Raw genomic sequence first — 22,957 nt, 5'->3', positions numbered from 1 at the left:
CTCATAACAATTACTTTTTAACATGTTTGTCAATGTTCATTACCATAACAGTGAGCATAGCTGAAATTAAAAACTTTATATGACGAAGAAAATAAAAATCATAAACTCTGAAATATTGGGAGCAAGGAAATGAATCAGTACAAAAACTCAAGGGAAGAAGAATAAATCCATTGATGAATATTATCTTACCCAGCAACATCTTTGGATTTGTAAGACTCAGCTGTATTGCAGGATTTGCCATAATTGCTTTGTACACCGGACCGTCAGGGTCTAAACCAGTGTCTAGATCTTCTAAACTTCTTCTTCGCTCACCGAGCAGCCATTCACACTGCAAAGATTGGAAATAGTCTATTTAGTTTCATTACTTAACTGCAGTTTTTCTATATCTCACAAACCGTACTATACCAACAGCGGAAGTTTCGTGATTTCCAGTGACTTGTAGAGCATCTATAATATCTTCTTCCTTAAATCCCATTTCTTTCAGTTTTCCAAGTGCTTTTGGATTAGGTTTGAAGTACTGACGTCTATATGAACGAAATGATTCAAGTAGAGATGCAACAGACTGAATGACAGATTTCTTGTCCCTCTTGCTGCCTTCTGCTGCAGCTGCTGTATAAGTGGAAACTGTTGTACAATATCTTATACATTTATGGACATATATCTTACTATTGAACCAAAATACCTGCTGCTTCTTCTGCACAGTTGGTACACGTTAACTCATCATTTGACGTATCATCACATAATCCTCCAGGCCTCACAGTGGAATGTTTCATTAGCCAATCTAGTGCCAGTCTCGGATTCATGCTGAAATCATCAATTAACTTGTAAAAAAGTGGTCAAATTTACAGCTACACAAGAATATGCTACAAGTTATATAAATCATTTCAAATATGGCTGCTATGTGAAGTGTAGCAAATAGAATAAGATATGACAAAGGGAACTAATTTGAAGACAGAGTCTTCCATGGTTTGAATCTGATTTCAAGTAATATCACAGTGCTGTGTGCCAGGAGATTGATACTATTCCGCCTCTTTCATTATTGTTCTTGTAGGTATAATGCAGTTCTTCAAACATTTAAATATTACACCATGAGATTGATACTATTCCATCTTTTTCATTATTTTTCTTGTAGGTATAATGCAGTTCTTCAAAAGTTTAAATATTACAATATTTCTTATATATGGAATTCTAGTTAACTGCTTTAAATGTGAAATATTTGTTTATAAGAACATTCTGCAAATACAGAACCAGCTTCAACAAATGTTCCAGTGGCACAGTCTGATATGTGAGTCTGCCTGAATTAAATTTAACTGACACAGATGTGTGCCACATAAATTGATCTGAAAATAAATCAAAACATTGGCAATGTTGAATAATCAACAATTTCCAACAATTTGCCATGAGAGCCAGTACTAGTTAACACTATGTACTTTGTTTCTGGTGGCATTAATGGCAGTAATAGACCAATGACAAACTACTAGTAGTATGACAGATGCTGTCAGTACTGAAACCATATGATATTTTCAGAAGACTCCTTGTCCTTAGCATCTGTTAGTACTGCAGAATAGTCCAACTACTTTCCTGGGGAAAGGTGTCAAACAATGGAACACCATTTTGTTGCAGAGCTGGTATCAGCCACCTAGTAAACAGCAATGTAAAAAACAAACTGATAAGTTCGGGATTAAGAATAAATAGGAAAAGGTTCAACAACCTGAAAGTCACAGATGACACTTTAGCATTGGCTAATGGCTTTGAAAAACTTATAACTGGTTACTGATCTTGCTTCCAAATGACAGATAGTCGGCATAAGCATAAAACTTTCCAAACACTAAAATTATGACCCTAAAATGGGCCAGAGCATACAATGTTTGGATTGACATGTCTTCAAAAGATGTCAGTGAGTACATCAATCCTGGCCAGCTCAAACATGATTGCTGATGTACAGTGTGCCAAATAAGTAATGAAATTGCTTTTTTTCAGAAACACTTTCAAAAAATGAGCCAAATGTAGTTACCATTTCACCTGCTAGACTGTGTTGAACACGCAGATGTTTCGATTGTGCCAGAGCACGCGCAGTGGGTGTGAAAGTAGTGTTGTGCAAGTTGTGGCAATCAAACATATCGTCATGGATCAAAGAACTGTGGTACATTTTTATTGTAAATTAGAAAAAAACAGCATCAGAAGTTTACAAAGACATGCAACATGTTTATAGGATGATTGTCTTTGTCATGCACATGTATGTAGTGGTAGGAAATATTTTCACTGAAACAGAAGAAACTCGGGTAGTAGGAACCATGCAGCAAGCAAATGATAATCTTTTTTTGTGCTTCTGGAGTAATCCTTCATGAATATCTCATTAAGGGCGCAATACTAACTGGACAGTACTACTCAGGAGTCATGCAACATCTCTGTTCACACACATCATGTCAGGATGCATCTCCTCCAAAGCACAATTTGGGTACTTCTGCATGACAATGTACTGGTTCAATGCACACTGCCCATGAACCAGTTTTTAGCATCGAAACAAATCTGTGTGCTCAAATACCCACCGTATTCAAATGATTTGGCACCTGTAGACTTTTTTCTATTTTAAATTACATGTTATTTACATGGGGGACATTTTAGGGACACTGAGGACAGACAGCCTATAGGAGGTACTCAATCTGGACATCCAATGTTTTTTCAACAACTTGTAAGAACCATGTAAACATTGTGTGGAGGTGCAAGAAGGTTACGTTGAGTCCCTGTAACTGAGAAATTGAAATGAAGTTCTTACTTTGGTTCAATACTAGTTGTCTCATTACTTATTTGGCACACTGTTTAAGACCTGAAATCTTCTATCACACAAAACTACACGGTCCACTCACATAAATGTGACAACAGCCTAAGATCAACATCAACGTGCAATAACCACTTGCAACAGTAGGTGGCAGCACTAGACATGGAAGATTATGAAGTGTGTTGGGGGGGGGGGGGGGGGGGGATGTGGAAAACAGAACAATTGTCATCATAATGCAGAAATGGAATGATTTATCTGGCACCCAGAAGGACAATCATTAGCTTTTGGGTAACTGTGGTGCACCATGAGCCATAGACAACAGGGGCGAGCAACGGCTGCGAAGATGTACGGGTGAATACAAGTGCAACGGTTGAGCAACTGACTGCCCTGATGAATCAAGTGGCTACCAACAGCGTCTCCTCAACAAATACCATTCAGCGAGGTCAGCCATGGCAAAGCTGCAGTTGTGCCAACATGGTGCTGCAATGGCCTGACCCCTGTGTGAGAAACCTCAAAGCCTAAGTACTCAACTGATCACTGATAAAATTCGGATTTGGCAAGATTGTACTTGAGATCTGTAGACTGCAAAACAGAATGTTATGAGATTGCTACAGTGTTGAAAGGTGTGGAGGAAGTAAAATACAATGTTTACTGTGTGCTTAAAAAAATAAAGTAAAATAATAGTGCTTAACATCTAAGAGGTTATATAAAAATAAAATATATCTGTAAGGTAGGTTGATATAGCAACACATCAAGTGTGTATAGTGTTTTTTTACTTTGTGTCTATGTATGTGTGTTATTACATTCACATAAAGTTACAATAAAATTAAGATAAAAATCACAGCAAGTTATGGGCCCAGAGCAATAAGAAAATAGAAAAGCTAAAAATAGAAAGCATGAAGAAAAACAGTTAAAGATGTTTCAAGAAAATGAAGAATTTCATGATATACAAGTGTTTACAGATAGTACATTCAGTCTGTGGGACGTTGAAATTAGAATATTATTTAATACGCAAGACCTGTGTGATATTGTGGATGGAACTGAAACAATGGAAAATTGCAAAACTTTAGAAAAATAGAAAGAAATGGCAGAAAATGGACAGCAAGGCAAAACATTTTATAATGAGAACAATAGATAAAAAGGTAAAGTCACATGTATTGTGTTGTGAAACTTCCAAGGCAATGTATGATAAACTTAAAGCAATTTATAAAAGAGATGCGTCTCAAAGAACTCAGCAGTTGCTTCAAGAATTTTATAGTTTCAAGTACGATAAAACCAGAGACTTAGCTAGTAATAGAAGTGCACCACAGAGTATAGTATTTGAACTGAATCATCTCCAGTCAGAAAAGATGACAGATGATATGATCATACCGAAGATATTGTCTATTTTGGCAGAAGAATACAAACACTTTTCTCCAGCATGGGATTTGTCACCCAGTGGTGAGAAGACTATGGAAAATCTAATTGCAAGGTTTATAAGAGAATAGGAACGACTGAAAAACAATAATCAAGAGGAGAGTATTGCCTTTGATGTTGGGTTCAACAAAAATAAAAGATATAATTTGTAAACATTGTGGTGGTTGTGGACATTTTCCAAGAGAATGCAAGAAGCCTAAGAAGAAAGAATACTGTTCTATATGCAAGAGGAATAATCACAAAGAAGAAGAGTGTTACTTTAAAAATAAAAATAAAATTCAAGAACCAAAATCGAGATCTTTCAAGCCCTGTCCTCAGTGCAAAAAGACTAACCACAAAGAAGAAGATTGTTATTTTAAGAACAAAGAGAGTGAAAGAATATCATTTTGCACTTTTGAAGAGGTAGAAGAAGATCTAGTCACTCAAGAAAGCAAGAAACAAAGACATTGGTGAAGAAAAGAAGATCGAAGACACTGCACATATTGCATATGAATGTAACCAAGGAAAGATTTCACGAGAAGCCAATGGGAAAGAAGATATGGTCATGGTTGTTGATAGTGCATGTACAGGACATTTGTGTAATAAGTGGAAAAGTTAACAAATGTGAGACATTATGATAGTATTGTAAAAGTTGCCAATGAAAATAGTTGCAACACAAACTTTGTAGGAGATAACTGTGTTCTACGAGGGCAGTTCAATAAGTAATGCAACACATTTTTTTTCTCGGCCAATTTTGGTTGAAAAAACCGGAAATTTCTTGTGGAATATTTTCAAACATTCCCGCTTCGTCTCGTATAGTTTCATTGACTTCTGACAGGTGGCAGCGCTGTACGGAGCTGTTAAAATGGCGTCTGTAACGGATGTGCGTTGCAAACAACGGGCAGTGATAGAGTTTCTTTTGGCGGAAAACCAGGGCATCTCAGATATTCATAGGCGCTTGCACAATGTCTACGGTGATCTGGCAGTGGACAAAAGCACGGTGAGTCGTTGGGCAAAGCGTGTGTCATCATCGCCGCAAGGTCAAGCAAGACTGTCTGATCTCCCGCGTGCGGGCCGGCCGTGCACAGCTGTGACTCCTGCAATGGCGGAGCGTGCGAACACACTCGTTCGAGATGATCGACGGATCACCATCAAACAACTCAGTGCTCAACTTGACATCTCTGTTGGTAGTGCTGTCACAATTGTTCACCAGTTGGGATATTCAAAGGTTTGTTCCCGCTGGGTCCCTCGTTGTCTAACTGAACACCATAAAGAGCAAAGGAGAACCATCTGTGTGGAACTGCTTGCTCGTCATGTGGCTGAGGGTGACAATTTCTTGTCAAAGATTGTTACAGGCGATGAAACATGGGTTCATCACTGACAAAGATTGTACAGTTGTATTTACTAAACATTCTGTTCAAATCTATAAAGGTGAAATACCAGTTTTGAAAGGACAAAAAATAAGAAATTGGTTGTATGAAGTGAACATTAAATCAGGAATGCAATCACTACTGACACAAGAAGAAAAACAAAACTGGCATAAGAAACTAGGTCATTCAGGCATAAGCTGTACTTCAGAGATCAAGAGAATGTGTGAAGGAGTTCCTAACAGTTTATGCTCAGCAGAACAATTGTGCGAAGCTTGTGTAAGAGCTAAATTAACAAGAAAACCATTTTCTACTATGAGAGAAAGAGCAACAAGACCTATTGAAATCATACATACTGATATCTGTGGAGAGATAGAACCCCCAACATTTAATGAATATAGGTACTACATGACAGTGTTAGATGATTTCACTGATTTCTGTGTAACCTACTTGTTAAGATATAAGTTAGAGGCTGAAAGATTCATAAGAAAATGTGTGTTAGAAAGTGAAAATAAGTTCAATACAAAAGTGTCACAAATAAGATGTGATAAAGGTGGTGAATACACCAGCCGTGAGTTTAAGAATTGGTGTGAAGGAAAAGGAATTGTGCTAGACTATAGTATTCCTTATATCCCTCAGCTCAATGGGAAAGCAGAGACACTAAATCTGACAATAATGAACAAGGCAAGAGCTATGATATTCAATAGCAAACTAAAGAAAGAGCTATGGGGAGATGCAGTGCTCACAGCTACATACTTAATCAGTAGAAGCCCAACTATCAATCAAAGTGCCACACCTGCAGAGAAGTGGTTTGGGAAAAGACCAGATCTGTCAAGACTTCAAATTTTTGGATCGAGAGTTTTTGCTAAAAATTTAGGCTATTTGAAGAAACTACGTGTAAGAAGTAATGCATACATTTTTGTTGGTTATGCACCAAATGGCTACAGACTGTTTGATGCACAAAGAAGAAATATTATTGGGTCAAGAGATGTTGAATTTGAGCAGAAAGTGACAAAAGAAACTCTACAGAAAAATCTTGTTATTGGTGAACTATCAAATAATACTAGCAATCAAGAAAATGAAATAGAAGACCATGAAAATCAAGAAGTAATAACATGCAATGAAGACACAAGAAACTACATCCTTACGAAAAGAACTAGTTTGAAAAAAAAAAAAAACCTGTAAAATATAATGATTATGAAACAGCTTTACTTACCTATGAAGAATGTACGAGTGGTCCAGGCAAAGAAAACTGGTCGAAAGCAATTGAAGAAAAGAGATCTCTTCAACAGAATGAAACACGGAAGTTGGTTAGCGCAGAGGAAGCAAAAGGGAAAGATATCTAAGAAATCTTAACAAGCAAATGGATCTTTAAAGTCAAAGATGATGGACGATATAAGGCCAAACAAGTTATCAGAGGTTGTCAACAAGAAAAGGATATAGATTTCAAGGAATTATTCAGCAGCAGAGAAAAGTTTCCATATGAGAAGGTGTGATGTCAAAACAGCTTTTCTCTATGGGAAACTGGATGAAGAAATCTTTATGAAGATACTTGAAGGATACAAAGAAGCTGGAAAAATCTGTGTTTTGAAGAAAGCCCCATCCAGATGGAATAAAACTTTGACATATTTCCTAAAATCGGAAGGACTAATTCAATTGAAATCAGATCAGTGCATATTTAAAAAAAGATGCAACTGAAGAAATGTACATGGCTATACATGTTGATGATGGAATCATAATAGGAAAAGACTTGGAGAAAATTGAAAATATACTAAAGAAACTTAAGAAGAAATTTTAAATGGTTGTGGTAGAAAATCCAGATGTGTACTTAGGTATACAAATAATGAAGACAGAGGATGGAATATTTTTACACATAGTACAATATGCAAAGAAAGTACTGGAAAAATTCAATATGACTGACTGTAAGGCCATGAAGACTCCATTAGTACTAGAGGGAAAGACAAATGAAGAAAATCAAGAAAACTAACACACTGAATTTGCATATCGTGAAGTCATAGGAAGCCTTCTTTATTTGTCATGTAAAACCAGACCAGATCTTGGATTTACAGTAAATTATGAGAGCCGCTTCACGGAAGACCCCAAGAAAAGGGATTACAAAAATGTAAAAGAACTCTTCGATATCAACAAGGTTCCAAGAATTGTGGTCTTTTCTATAAGAAAAAAGAAATTGAAGAAGATGACAGTATTCATCTAAATGTTTATTGTGATTCCAATTATGCACAAGATTTAAGAAACAGAAAAAAATACAAGTGCATTCATAGTTCTTTATAATGGTGCTCCCGTCAGTTGGTGTTCCAAGAAGCGAAGTGTGACAGCTACTTCATCAACTGAAGCAGAATACAGTTCAGCATCAGAATGCACCAAAGATACAAAACACATCAAAACCTTGATACAAGAGTTAACCAGAAGAAAAGTGAAAATCATTCTTCATGTAGACAATCAAAGTGCTATCAAAATGATCAAATCAGGACAATTGGTTAGACGAAGCAAACATATAGGTGTAAAATTTCACTATGTTCGAGATAAAATATTGTAATACGGAAGAACAATTAGCAGACATACTGACCAAAGCTCTACAAAGATCAAAGTTTGAGAAATTTAAAAATGCTATTATGAAACAATTACCGTGACTGTGTGATACTAAATTTGTGAAGCTTGTGATTTAGAGTCATAAAAAACAAACATTGTACTTTAAGAGGGGATGTTTGAAAGGTGCGGAGCAAGTAAAATATATCTGTAAGATAGGTTGACATAGCAACATATCAAGTGAGTTTAGTGTTTTTTTTTTTTTACTTTGTGTCTATGTATGTGTGATATTACATTCACATAAAGTTACAATAAAAATTAAGATAAAAATCACAGCATATGGTGGTCTTCATGGAAGAACCCGGAACAATGATATCATCAATGTAACAGATGCAGCCGAGTACAGAGAATGGCAGTTGTTCTAAAAAATGCTGAAAAACTGCAGCTGTGCTAGTGACGCAAAAGGCGAGCATTGATATTGGTATAGGCCGAAAGGTGTTTTGACAACTAGAAAGTGCCTAGTTGCCTCATCCAAAGGAAGCTGGAGGTACACTTCCAACAAATCAATCTTGGAAAAGTAGTGGCCATCTGATAATTTTGTGAGCAATTCATCAGGGCAGGGCAAAGGGTATGTATCTATCACGGAGTGTGCATTAATCGTGACACTGAAGTGACCACAGAGGCGGAGCTTACCCATCGGTTTCATAACGGTAACCAATTATGTAGCCCATTTACTGGGAGAAATAAGCCGAATGACACTGAGCATTGTCAAAAGGTCTAATTTGGCCTTGACTGTCTTGCAATGTGACAGACACCCGCCGTGCTTGAAAAAAATGACGGTGGGCAGACACTTTCATGGTAATGTGGGCCTGAAAACCGATAGCAGAACCAAGCACAGGGGAAACAAGAGACAAACACTCAGAGAAGAGGGACTCCAGTTACTGATATGGAACTTGATCTGACACTAAATTTACCTCAACAACAACATACAAACCAAAAATGTTAAGCACAACTAACTCAAACACGTCTGCGGTATGGGAATGATCCACAACATAGAAGGTGAGAGAGTGAACAACAGATTTGTAAGATACAGGAGTGGAGAACTGACCTAGGATTGGAATCTGCTGTTTATTGCAGCTAACAACTTCCGTGAAACGTGTGAGGGGGAGGGGAGCCCAAGTCCACGTATGTTTATGTGTTTACTGAAGTCACTGCAGCTCCTGTATCACTTGCATTATTAGCGGTTTATTAAACACACGCAAGTCAACAAACAATCTGTTTCGGGAAACAGTTGTTGTAGAGATATACAGTTTATGTCCATCGGTACGACTGCCTGCCACATTTGAAGAGGAGTTACATGCTAATGCAATGTGGCCTTTCAACACTTGTTGAAAACTGCCCAACATTTTGGGCATGCAGCATGCTCGTGTTGGACAAAGCAGTACGAGCAATATGGACGGTGGGGGGGGGGGGGGGGGGGTCACATGGCCGCTGCTGTGATATGACCTGCTGCTGCTGTGGCTGTAAACACACAGCCCCATGTAGCATTGAGTTGAAGGTTGTACTGCTCCAACAGCTTCCCCATCAACCTGAACACTTGCAGTATGCCTAACAAGGGTTGCCTGAGCAACATCCAATACCTCTGCTCACACAGAAATTTGATCCCCTGCAGCCCATGACACTTCAAAGTACTGTGCTACATTCAGCAAATCCCGAAGCGTTGGATTCTCACACCGATGTGCTTTTTCACAGACTTTCCTAGCTGGGGCCACATGAATAACATCAGACACCATGTGACAATCGTAGGCTTCACAATTATTATTTACAACGGCAGCACAACCCATGTAATTCTACAACCCAGACTTTGTAAGATTGGTTTGGGTGTTTCTGACAGTGATAAAAATCTACACGCATCACAATGACACATGTTCTATCACAGTAATAGGTGGAGAGAAGTTTGCACATTTCATCAAATGATAAGCTGGCTGGTTATTGCAAAGGCATAAGTTGGCAGACCAAATGATACAATTGCAGCGAAAGCCACGAAAGAAAGTAAACCCTGCACAGCTTTGCATCACCCACATGAGAAACCTGGAAATGTTGGTGTAACCATGTCTTGTAGGAGTCCCAATCTTCAGCCGATTCGCCATATGTCTGAAAGGGCGACAGCTGCACTGATGAGAGAGCTGCTGCTGGGGAATGAGATGTAGGAGTATTTCTTCCATCAAGACATTTGTTGGGTCACTTAGCACTGACACTAACACATGGAGAAAACTTAACTCTCTCTCGTAGCCAAGTTTGTTATAGCAAGAACAAACACAATTTACGGAACATAGTTCATTTATAGGCAATACATAAGATACAGCTTGTGCATAGCACTGAACACTTTGACTGAACAACTGTAATACAGAGTAAAGAATAGGCCAAGCACTCGTTTGAGATCGCTTAAATAATGCCACTTCTTTGGCGGCTCACCAAAGTGTGCCAGGGGGCCTACCCAGGTGGTCTCTATAAGTGGGCCTATGAACTGTACGGATGTATCATGAGTGAAGGTACGTCAGTAGCAAATTTGGGGGGCTGCAACACCTTAATAGATCTCTTTGGCCTCACCATAAGGGATACACTTCATTGTTTTAATTTCCTGTACCTTCCTTTCTTCAATGAAGACACTGCAGTCCCTACTCAAGACAGGGTGGTCCCCAGAGCAACCTACCCACTTCAGAAGAGATTAACAACCCACTTCATCATAGGCAGCCTGACCACATTTGCCGCAAGTGGCTTCTCCCTTATGATCAAGAGTAGTATGGCCAAAGTGCAGGCAATTACAATAGTGCATTGGATTGGGGACATAAGACTGCACACTTAGGCGAAGAAAACCTGCCTTGACATGTTCTGGAAGTTTAGCGCTACTTAAAGTCAGTATAAATGAGTATGATGTGCCAACATTGCCATGTATTCTTTTCTTTACGTTTTGCACATCAACAATGCCTTCTTGGGTCCACTCAGCTTTCATTTCTTCTCTGTGAATGTCAAATAGAAACCTGCAAGTCACAAGACCTTAGCTGTAGTTCAAGGTGTTACGCAGTTCAGTTTCTATTCCACTCCTTTCCCTGAGGCACTGAGGTTTCTGGAAGTTCTTTACTAGCTGGGAACTGGCTGTTTCAACCAACAATGTCCCCCACACAATTACCTGACAGTTTTTACATTTCCAGCAATCCCCTCTACATGCTTTTGAATGTAAAATGAGGAAACTTTCTTGAAGCTGCCCTCTTTCAACTTAACTATTAAAAACACATTCTGACCTGCAGCACGTGTTCTGTTACTGTTAACATAAATACCGTGAAAAATCCCCGAGTCATGAGGGCTGGCTACATGATCCCTCTTGTTATATTGGATGGTGATACCTACCCAGTGGCTCACCCATTCCATTTGGAGAGGAAGAATTTAATTTTAAGTGTTCTATATCTGTCCACGCACTGTTGCGGAAATGCGGGTCTATTCAAAAAGAGCCTTGCGTACCTGAGTAAGCTTTATACAACTGAGGTGCGACACGTTCCCCAGAGGTTGCCCGCTAACAACTATTTCACCTCAACTACCACACATCTCGTCACTTTGTGATTGAGTGTCCTTCCACAGAGATTTTTTCCATTCTCGCAATCTGGGCAGTCAAGCCAAGATCTCCATTCCCTGTGTGACAGGGGCCACTGAAGCATGTAGAGCTTATAGAGAAAGAGGACTAGTGGCGCTTGCCAGTGCCCTGCTCAGGACCCCTGGGGTTGCCAAGCCTAGCAAATGAAAGCCGAGCCCCTGAGGGCAGAAATAGTTGACCATGCGCTGGATAGACCTGTACATAGAAGAGCAGTAGTTGATGGGAGGGACTCTTCATGGTATACAGTTGCTATAAGGAAAGTTCTAAGGAAATAGAGACTAAAACAAATAATAGAACTATAGACAGAGAGAAGGTGAATGAAACACACTTAGCTGTCAAGAGGGCAATGTGTGAAGCCTTCAGTGGCTACCACAGCAGAACATTACTGAAAGATCTTTCACAAAACCCAAGAAATTCTGGGTGTATGTAAAAGCTTTCAGTGGCACCACAGTTGGTGCCCAGACACTAATGGATGAGACAGGAACTGAAATTGAGGGTAGCAAAGCACAAGCAGAGTAGTTGAATTCCATTTTCATGTGCTCCTTCACATAGGAAAACCCAGGAGTTTTGCCCTACTTTAATTCTATTACCACTGCAAAGGAGAATGAAATAAATATTAGTGTCAACGATGATGAGAAACATCTGAAGTTGTTAAAACTGAACAAAGCTGCAGTCCCTGAAAGAATCCCTATCAGATTCTAAACTGATTTTGCAGACGAGTTAGCACCTCTTTTAACCATAATATTCTGAAGATCCCTCGAACAAAAAACTATGTCCATGCTAAGAAGATTGTACAGGTCACATCCATCTACAAGAAGAACAGACGACGAAATAAATCTCAGGTGAACAGCCTGGTATGAGTGTGCATAGGACACAATATTTCGGCAATCGACCACGTTGCCATCATCAGGTGCACTGATGTACATCACTCATATCAGGCTGTTCACTCGAGATTTTATTTTGTCATAAAATATGAGAAATTGAAAAATCACAAGAACAGAAGAAGTGATCCACAAAACTACCATTCAATATCCTTGAAAACTATCTGTTGTAGAAACTGACAACCTATTTTGAGTTCAAATGGAATGATCTCCTCCATGGCAAACAACGTGGATTCTGAAAATATTGATCATGTGACAACCAATTTTCACTTCTCTCACGTGACATCCTAAAAGCCATGGATCAAAGCATACAAACAGACAAAATCTTTCTTCACTTCCAAAAGGCACTTGACTCAGTAGCACACATATGCTTATTATCGAAAGTACATTCATATGGTGTATCGAGCAAGACTTGTTACTGGACTGAGGATTTCGTAGTGGGGAGGATGCAACATGTTATTCTGGAAGGAGAGTCATCAACAGATATATAAGTAATTTCACATGTGCCCAGTGAAGTGTGCTGGGTTGTACCTGTCCATGTTATACATTAATGACCTTACAGACAATATTAACAGTAACCTACAACTTTTAGCAGATAATACATTTATATATAATGAAGTACTTTCTGAGAAAAGGTGCACAGATATTCACTCACACCTTGATACAATTTGAAAGTGGTGCAAAGATTGGCAACTCACTTTAAATGTTCAAATATGTAAACTATGCCCTTCACAAAGCGAAATAATATGGTATCCTATGACTACAGTATCAGTGAGTAACAGATAGAATCTGTTAACTCATACAAATGCTTGGGTGTAACAATTTGTAGACATTTGAAATAGAACATAGCCCAGTCCTTGGTAAAGCAGGTGACAAACTGCAGTTCATTGGCTTAAATAACACTCATGAGACCCATCCTAGAATATTACTCTGTGTGGGATTCATTTCAAGTACAACTAACAGTGGTCGTTTAACAGACACAGGTGGTTACAGGTTTGTCTGACCAATGGTAGAGTTTCACGAAGATGCTGAAAAAACTGTATAGGCAGACACTAAGACAGATGCAAACTATCCTGACAAGGCTTGCTCAGAAAATTTTTTAGAACTAACTTTAAGTGATGAATCTAGGAACATATTAAAACCGCTTACGTATTGCTCCCACAACTATTGAAAAGACAAGAGGAGACTAATTACAGCATGCATAGAGGCGTTTAAGCAATTATTCTTCCAGCATTCCATATGTGAATGGAACAGGGGAAAAGCCTAATTACTAATACAATGGGACATACCCTCTGCCATGCACTTTACAGTGGTTTCTAGAGTATAGATGTAGATATAGAATTGTGTCACTTATGAGCAGAAAGGCAAATGTTCACAATGACAGATGTGATTATCTGCCTACAGTCAGTAAAAAATTGATACACGAAACTGATGAAAAAGGTTTGTGAAAACTGCTGTTTCACAAAATCTTAGCTGTTGGACAGCTTTCCATGGATTTCTCAGTGTCTTTTGCACAAGACTGTAATGAAACAATTAGGGGTACCACAAGTTTGGTATTTGTTGGGTTCCAAAACTCTCAGGTGGCTGAATTTTTTGTAGAGTTAATCTGTCAACTTAGTAAGAGATATGATGATTATGTAGAGAAATAATTCAGAGTCTTAATTTTAAGATTCTTCTGCTAAAGAAGAACTATTCCAGTATTTCATTTAAATCCAACCATGAGTTATTTTCCACATAATCCTTGTATAAGCCTCTCTGACAGGCTGATACTTTTAGTGAAACCCATAATATTTTTTCACTCTGCCAGCACTTATTTAATGGAAGATTGTTGTCCATGCAATATGAATTAATGTGAAGAATTTTCCTGTTCCACAATGTGTAGGGATTACTTTGTATCTGGTATGTAATATTTACACTTTTAAAACTCACAAGAATAAAGAAGTAACTGTGCAACACTAGTTTTTATATATTCCTTTATTGGTTGTGTAGTATTAATGTAGTTGTAGATTTCACTGTATATTCCAGGCTCCAGAGAAGATGCATAACAACCACTATTCCTGATTTTACTGAGCAACTACATTACATCTTTTGTATGATAATTTTTATCAGCAGGGACAGATTATTATTCCAACTGCCATGTGAAATAAAATACAAGCACTCTATGAGACCGATACTGAAACCTATGTATTTACCTGTTCAGGTGAAGAGCTTCAACCACGAGAGCCTGTGGAAATCCCATGTCTGTTAGTTGCTTAACGATATGGTCAACACCTTTATTTTCAAGTCTCTCTCTGATTATCTGAAATACCTCTTCTGACTCTGGGCTTGGTGTCAAAATTCTTGCAGATGCCTCCACCAGTGATATTAATACTTTGCGGATATCACTTTCAAACTGCAACAAGAGTGAAAAATTTCACAGCACATTTAAGACCAGTAATAGAAGGGGAGGGGAGAGGCACTCTTAAGTATTGCCTAATGCTAAAAGCATATCTTACAAATAATCACAGGAGTCACTGTGGAACACATTAAATTTTGCAGTACACCATCACATACCTATCTGACAATGAAACCAGAAAGAAGAAGAAGAAGAAAAAGAAGAAGAAGAAGAAGGACTAAAATAATTAGTGCACACACAATATATAGTTATTTCATTTTTCTCCTATTTCATAAAAAATTTAATGTTCACTCTCAACAGCAAAGTAACTGATAAAACTAAAAAACAAATACAACAACAATTGGTAAAATAGATGTATCAGCCCAGTGCTACTTGACAAGTAACTCCCTATGACACAGTAGTTCCACAATTCCACATCTTAAATTTCTTACGAAAACTGCAACTATGTTTTTCATCTATCTGTAAAGGTCAATAAACATGAGATCCAGTAGAAACAAATAGTGTTTGGTTTCAAAAAAGTCCGAATTTTACAATGTACTTATTGGACAACAGAATGCAACTCACAGTATGTATTTAACACTTACATCATCAGGCATTTGATCAGACAAATAAATAACAGTGTATTGTCATTTTAAGGCTCTACTGCCAAAGAAACTGCTCCCTTATTTCTTAAAATGTGACTAAGCTTACTCATTTTATTTTAATGTAGCATTTAAGGTTCTGTGACAGAAACATTTAAATAAGAAAAATCCTCTCAAAACCTATGAGGGCTATGCCGAAAGATTTTAGCAGCCCATAAACCGTAAGGTGGAGGACAATGGGGTTGTTTTCATTTGAAAGAGCGATGTTTTTCGACCTCGGGATGTGCGTGCGCAGCCCCTGGCTAGCGGTGATCCCTCCACAGAGTGATAAGAAAGCACAGGCAGTGCTGAGTCAGAGATGGTGCAGGATGGAGCTGTCGCACCGCGACTTTCGTGCCATGATTTTTTACAATTATAAAAAGGGTTTAAGTGCCGAAGAATCCCATTCTTCTTTGCTGTGCATTTTGGTGAAGCTTCCCCTTCTAGGGCCACAGTTGAAAATTGGTTTCGTGAGTTTTCGAGGGATCGCCAGTCAATTGAAGATGAACCTCGTCCCGGTTGGCCAGCAACAGCTGTGACTCCTGAAAACATTGATGCTGTGAGGAAAATGATTAAAGAAGATCCACATCTTACATTCCGCGAGATTGAAGGGACCCTAAATATGGGATCAACAGCAGCACAGACCATCATTCATAGTCACTTAGGCCTTACTAAGAGATGTGCACATTGGGTGCCACATTCCCTGACAGAAAGCCAAAAGGAGGCGAGAGTGGACTGGTGTCGTTTCATGCTCAAAAAATTCAATGGAGGAATGGAGGGAAGTCCCAAGACACCTACAGTATCATCACAGGTGATGAAACGTGGGTCTACCATTATGAGCCTGAAACGAAGAGAGTCTTCTGTGTGGTGCTTTCCAGGGGAGAAACCACCCACAAAAGTTCGACGAAGTCGGAGCTCTGGAAAAAAGATGGTGGCAACTTTTTTCACAAAGATCGGGCATCTTACCTCTGTGACCTTGGACACATGTCGTACAGTCAATGCTGAATGGTACGTGAACGACTGTCTTTCAAAAGTCATCGCCACATGGAAGTCACAGCATCCAAAGTCCAAGAGTGGGCACCTTCTGCTACATCACGACAATGCATCTGCGCTCAGGGCTGCCAGAACGATGGACTTTCTGGAGAAGGAAAAAGTGCGAGTGTTACCCCATCCCCCCTATTCACTGGACCTGGACCCCTGTGCCTCCTTTCTGTTCCCTAAGACTAAGGAAAAAATTCAAGGGCGGCGATTTTCATCAGATGAAGAGGCCATTGCAGTGTATGAGAATGCACTAAGGGACATCCCAAAAGAAGCTTGGACTGACACATTTTCTAAGTGGTTTCAGAGGATGGTAAAATGTGTGAGGTGCATTCAAGTTCTAAGGCCTCCGATTTTTTTTCTCCGGACTGGAAAGAGATAGAAACATGCGCATTGTTTTAAAATGAGGCCGCGTTCATTGTTAATAAGTCCCAGAGATGGCAGCACCGTACGGTAGATGGAATTTTACCACCGCGGCGCGAATGAGAACTGTTTTAAATACTTAAAATGGCGACGTTTTCCTTACTTGAACAGCGTGCAATCATTCATTTTCTGAATTTGCGTGGTGTGAAACCAACTGAAATTCATCGACAGTTGAAGGAGACATGTGGTGATGGAGTTATGGATGTGTCAAAAGTGCATTCGTGGGTGCGACAGTTTAATGAAGGCAGAACATCGTGTGACAACAAACCGAAACAACCTCGGGCTCGCACAAGCTGGTCTGACGACATGATCGAGAAAGTGGAGAGAATTGTTTTGGGGGATCGCCGAATGACTGTTGAACAGATCGTCTCCAGAGTTGGCATTTCTGTGGGTTCTGTGCACACAATCCTGCATGACGACCTGAAAATGCGAAAAGTGTCATCCAGGTGGGTGCCACGAATGCTGACGGACGACAACATGGCTGCCCGTGTGGCATGTTGCCAAGCAATGTTGATGCGCAATGACAGCATGAATGGGACTTTCTTTTCGTCGGTTGTGACAATGGATGTGACATGTATGCCAATTTTCAATCCAGAAACAAAGTGCCAGTCAGCTCAATGGAAGGACACAGATTCACCGCCATCAAAAAAATTTCGGGTAACCACCAGTGCTGAAAAAATGATGGTGTCCATGTTCTGGGACAGTGAGGGCGTAATCCTTACCCATTGCGTTCCAAAGGGCACTACGGTAACAGGTGCATCCTACGAAAATGTTTTGAAGAACAAATTCCTTCCTGCACTGCAACAAAAACGTCCGGGAAGGGCTGCGCGTGTGCTGTTTCACCAAGACAATGCACCCGCACATCGAGCTAACGTTACGCAACAGTTTCTTCGTGATAACAACTTTGAAGTGATTCCTCATGCTCCCTACTCACCTGACCTGGCTCCTGGTGACTTTTGGCTTTTTCCAACTATGAAAGACACTCTCCGTGGCCGCACATTCACCAGCCGTGCTGCTATTGCCTCAGCGATTTTCCAGTGGTCAAAACAGACTCCTAAAGAAGCCTTCGTCGCTGCCATGGAATCATGGCGTCAGCGTTGTGAAAAATGTGTACGTCTGCAGGGCGATTACGTCGAGAAGTAACGCCAGTTTCATCGATTTCGGGTGAGTAGTTAATTAGAAAAAAAATCGGAAGCCTTAGAACTTGAATGCACCTCGTATACATGCTAATGGAGAGTATTTTGAAAAGTTGTAAACGTTTTTTTGCAAATAAAATTTTTTCACACATTCTGCTAAAAACTTTCAGCACAGCCCTTGTATTTAACTACTACAACCCCCGTCCCCCATATTTTCTTCAACGTCTTCAATCACCAATTCCACACACAAGAAAAACATCACTTACTGAAATGATAGGAAATCAATTGTATACCTTTATATGACTAAGAACTTGTCTTGAGAACAAACAGAGGGTAGCAACATAAAAAGAAAATGAGATTAATTCCTACGGCAAACAATTATTCAAAAATTTTGTAGCAATACTGTCAACAGGGACATAAATGGGCACAACAGTACACTCATAAGTTGCTACACTTTGTAATTAATCCAAGACACATAAAACAAGAGAATACATACAAGAAGTGCACATTTGAGAATAACCTGATAGTTCTATTGTGTCTACGAGCAACAGGTTCCAGCACACAGAGTTGAGTGGTGAGGAGCCTCAACCTGGTGCAGGAGTAGGAAATGTGCAGCATGCTCTGTCCGTTGGTAGGAAGTCTAGGAACAGCACTACTTTCAGGAAGATGGAGAGTACTGTTGGTGGATATCAGTCACAACAGGGGTTGTAAGAGTTCAGTCAATGTGTGTTACGAATAAATTACACATCTGCTCTCTAGTAGTCACAGAACTCACAACTAGATGAATTCATATTAAATCTTGATTCAACCCAACATCTGCAAACTCAGTATTCCAATAACTTTTGAGTCACGATTGAAATTTATTATACATTGACTATACATCAGACAAGTCAGTAGATGTAGCTCTATGTGAGATTGACATTCAATTCAGAGTCTGATATTCAAATAATTGAACTACATGCTATTTCTTGAGTAGCTGATATTCCTTGTAGCCGCATACGGCGATGAAATGTCTTTGCTATACCTGCTCGTTGGTGCACAAACCCATAAGGAATACCTCAGACAAACAGACAGAACAACCATGACAGAACTTGCCCCTTAATAGATCTTCATACATAATAAAAATAGTTCTAACCTTCAAAATGACCTTCCTACTCAACTTTACCTAAACACATAACTATGTACACTTTTTCATTAATACATCAAGCTAGTACATGATTTTCCTATAAACAGCTGGGATAGGAACAGCAAGCACAACACAGGTGGTGACCTGAGTAACTTAAATCTGTTAACCGGTAATACCAATGCGAGCAAGGTTGAGCTGTTCTCTCAGCATGATCGGCCTCGTCTTGGCAGTGGAGATAAAGATGGTGCTGATGACTGTTGACCAGGGACACAATGTGCTGGTGCCAATGGTGACTATTGAGAGATGGGGAACACTAGCTGTAACCATAGCTTCGATAGGACTGGGAAAGAGAGAATAGCAGGTGGGTCTTGGATCACACATGCTTGAATACCTGTTGTCTTGGGTAGGAGGACTAGGCCTGCTTCAAGACAACATGTTCCCCTCCCTTCAATTATTATTCAAGATTTATTCAGCACATTCACGAAAGATAGAATGTATCACAAACACCTCAAGAATTTCCTTAGAATCATTAACAGTATTCTTCATTAAAATGTGCAGCCTATTAAAAATTACGTTCACCAGCTCAAAGTTGAATTACAGTCTTAGAGCAGCATTATTGTTTGCGATACACGGCACTGGTGTTGCGACCATGAAATACTGCATTATAGTGTTACTATTATATTAATGTGGAAGTTGCTACTGTAAAACTATCCTGAAGGGTGGGAGGTCATGTATTTACGTGAGAGGTGGCACACATTTTAAAGCTACAGAAAATCTGATCACAATTAGTGTAGATAAGTAGATAAGGATTTTGAATTGGCAGCCATTTAACTAACAAAGCTAGACATCCACAAGAAGTTACATTGTGTGTGTGTGTGTGTGTGTGTGTGTGTGTGTGTGTGTGTGTTAATGTGGACACACTGTTTGGCAAATTAACTGAATTACTGGAAAACTAACTAAATAATATGCGGTGACATGAATATTAACAGAGGGGTTAGTGGCAAAATTAATAAAAAATTCTTAATCATTTTGAGCACTTTTTGCATGCAGTAAATGGTAAACACTAAACACTGCCACTAGGGCATCAGAAAGTACAGTACTTCCAGATACTGACAGGGAAAACTGTAAAATATAAAGTACATACATTTCCTAGGGCACTGACAAATCAAACCTGAAATGGGATGTACGCAGGAAAAAATGCTAGACACTAAGTTCTTTAAGTTTGGCAACTTGTTTAAATTAATTTTTGAGGAGATGCTTCCAAAAACAGCCTATTCAACAGCAACAGCTAAGGAAAATAAATGAATAACTATGAGTAGTAGAAAGTCCTCCTAAACATTTAGATTTATCAATTCTTTTAAAAAACGCTACACTAATCCACTGTTTTCAGATGTATAGAAGAATATACAGGAGAGTAAAAAAAGGGGGGGGGGAGCACACAATGACAAAAAAATACACAACGCAGAAAAGCAAAATAGTATGGAATGTCACAAAACATGAAACTGGAAATGGAAGACAAGTACAATAAGATACAAGTCAAAGACGGTGGGTGGTACAGTACAAAATCCTCAGTAATTGTCAAATTTTGTTACTATTATTATTACTCAGACTATTGAGCAAAACGCTACCAGACATGTCAGATAGATTACAGAAATAATATATATGTGTATAAACACATACAAAGTAGGATAGGGTTAGACTAGTTTTCTGGAATTGCAAGGAAGTTGTAGCAAAATGTTTCTAAAAGGTATTGCATCCACAATGATTTATATAGCAAGGTCAATGACAGAGCTGGAAATGATGAATACAATACAGATTTTTTTTTTTTTTTTTAAATTTAAGAAGTCAGCAGGCATTTGCAAAGCAGCTCTAGACTGGTTCACTTCAAATGATGTGTCCCTCAACGTTAACCCCCTTAAGGGGGGTAGGACGTCAAACGGGCCGACTTGGAGCAGGAGAGGCATAACAGGACATTTTAATTTCCACTGTCTATACTTTTACAAATAAATTCATAAAACTTTGTCAGCATCACCAGAAAGGATTCAGGATTCACACTCATTGCAGTGGAAGATCGAAAACATAACAAAATAAATTCTTTTATGTGTGAAATTTCATCATTCCATCACTTACTAATGGCTGCATTTGTTGCTATAGGTACACTTTTTTTCATAAGTTAGAGAGATTCTTCGATGAATTTTGCACAGCATACAAACCATACTTACAGATCAATGAAACTCTAGAATTTATTTAATTTATGAAAAAACTAATGAGCTGTTATATTTTAAACTTCATGTTTAGAAAAAACACAAATTTTCTAGTTAATTACCTCAATTTTTACCACAGTTTTTAATAGATTTGTAAAATTCTAGAGTTTCATACACCTTTGAGTATGGTTTGTATGCTGTGCAAAATTCATCGAAGAATCTCTCTTACTCATGAAGAAAAGTGTACCTATAGCAACAAATGCTGCCATTAGTAAGTGAAAAACATGATGAAATTTCACATGTAAAAAAAAAAAATTATTTTGTTGTTTTCGAACTTCCACTGCTGTGAGTGTAAATTCTGAATCCTTCCTGGTGATGCTGACAAAGCTTTATGAATTGAATTTATTTGTAAAAGTATAGACAGTGGAAATTAAAATGTCCTGTGATGCCTCTCCTGCTCCAAGTCGGCCCATTTGACGTCCTACCCCCCCCCCCCCCCCCGATAAAAAACAAGAAGATGCTGAAATAAAATGTGCTGACAGAGAAATATTGAGAGTTGAAGCTTCCAAATTTCTGGGGTTAGATATTAACAACACCTTAAACTGGTCAGTTCACTCCCTCGACCTACATAAAAGACTGAACAGGCCAGCATTTACCATTCACTCTATTTCATCTGTTTGGGACTTGGAAACAATCAATGGCCTACACCTTGGATATTTCCATTTGCTTATGACATCATATTCTGCACAAAACAGCCACAAGCAAATAGTATATAGGGCGCAGAAGAGAGTAATCAGAATTACGAAGTTTATTCAGACAGATGGGGATGTCATCATGCCACGCCAGAACATTTTTTCCACTTATGCACTCTGTCAACGAGAATTGTCCAATTTACAAAATAAACAATACCTTATCATGATCACGATGCAAGTAGCAAACATGATCTCCACAAAAATATAAAAAAATGTTTGCATGGTACATAAAGGAGTACATTACTAAAGCATAAAAGTATGCAATTAACTTCCATTCATGTAACTCAAGTCATTAGCGATCTGACAAAATTTTAAAAACTGCTAAAACTGTACCTCTGGATAGTTCTTTCTATTCTCTATAAGAATTTTTTTAGTGTGTAATACTTTATGACCTGTGTTTAATTTTAAGCATTACTATGCGAACTTACTATGTAGTAATGGTAAATTGTCACATTGTAACCTTCATACATGACATCCAAGAAGTGATGATGGATAGAACATGGCCCAAAGTAGCACTTCCATAACTTTTCCGATTGTCCCACTCTTCACACAGATGAAAACATCTACACCAGGTCTCCTGGGCTTTATGTAAATAGCCAGTGCTTGGTGTTACAGCACTGTAGGTCTCTCTCCTGCACATCAGGG

General features: G+C 38.8%; 1 protein-coding gene across 2 annotated transcripts in view; it reads right to left on the bottom strand.

Annotated features, from left to right (window-relative positions):
* LOC126191388 (ubiquitin-associated domain-containing protein 1) overlaps positions 1-22,957 on the bottom strand; it is a 57,911-nt gene that overhangs the window by 1,626 nt on the left and 33,328 nt on the right. Inside the window, exons 3-6 of one of the 2 annotated variants that reach the window (XM_049932245.1) lie at positions 14,811-15,010; positions 683-804; positions 410-609; positions 190-328 (exon numbers count right to left, since the gene is read on the bottom strand). In XM_049932245.1, the coding sequence (XP_049788202.1) occupies positions 190-328; positions 410-609; positions 683-804; positions 14,811-15,010 (661 nt within the window). The remainder of the gene's footprint in view (positions 1-189; positions 329-409; positions 610-682; positions 805-14,810; positions 15,011-22,957) is intronic. The other variant, XM_049932246.1, reaches the window with a different exon arrangement.

This window comes from Schistocerca cancellata, chromosome 6, assembly GCF_023864275.1.
Source record: "Schistocerca cancellata isolate TAMUIC-IGC-003103 chromosome 6, iqSchCanc2.1, whole genome shotgun sequence".
Classification (NCBI taxonomy): domain Eukaryota; kingdom Metazoa; phylum Arthropoda; class Insecta; order Orthoptera; family Acrididae; genus Schistocerca; species Schistocerca cancellata.
This window is presented reverse-complemented; position numbering and strand designations above follow the sequence as displayed.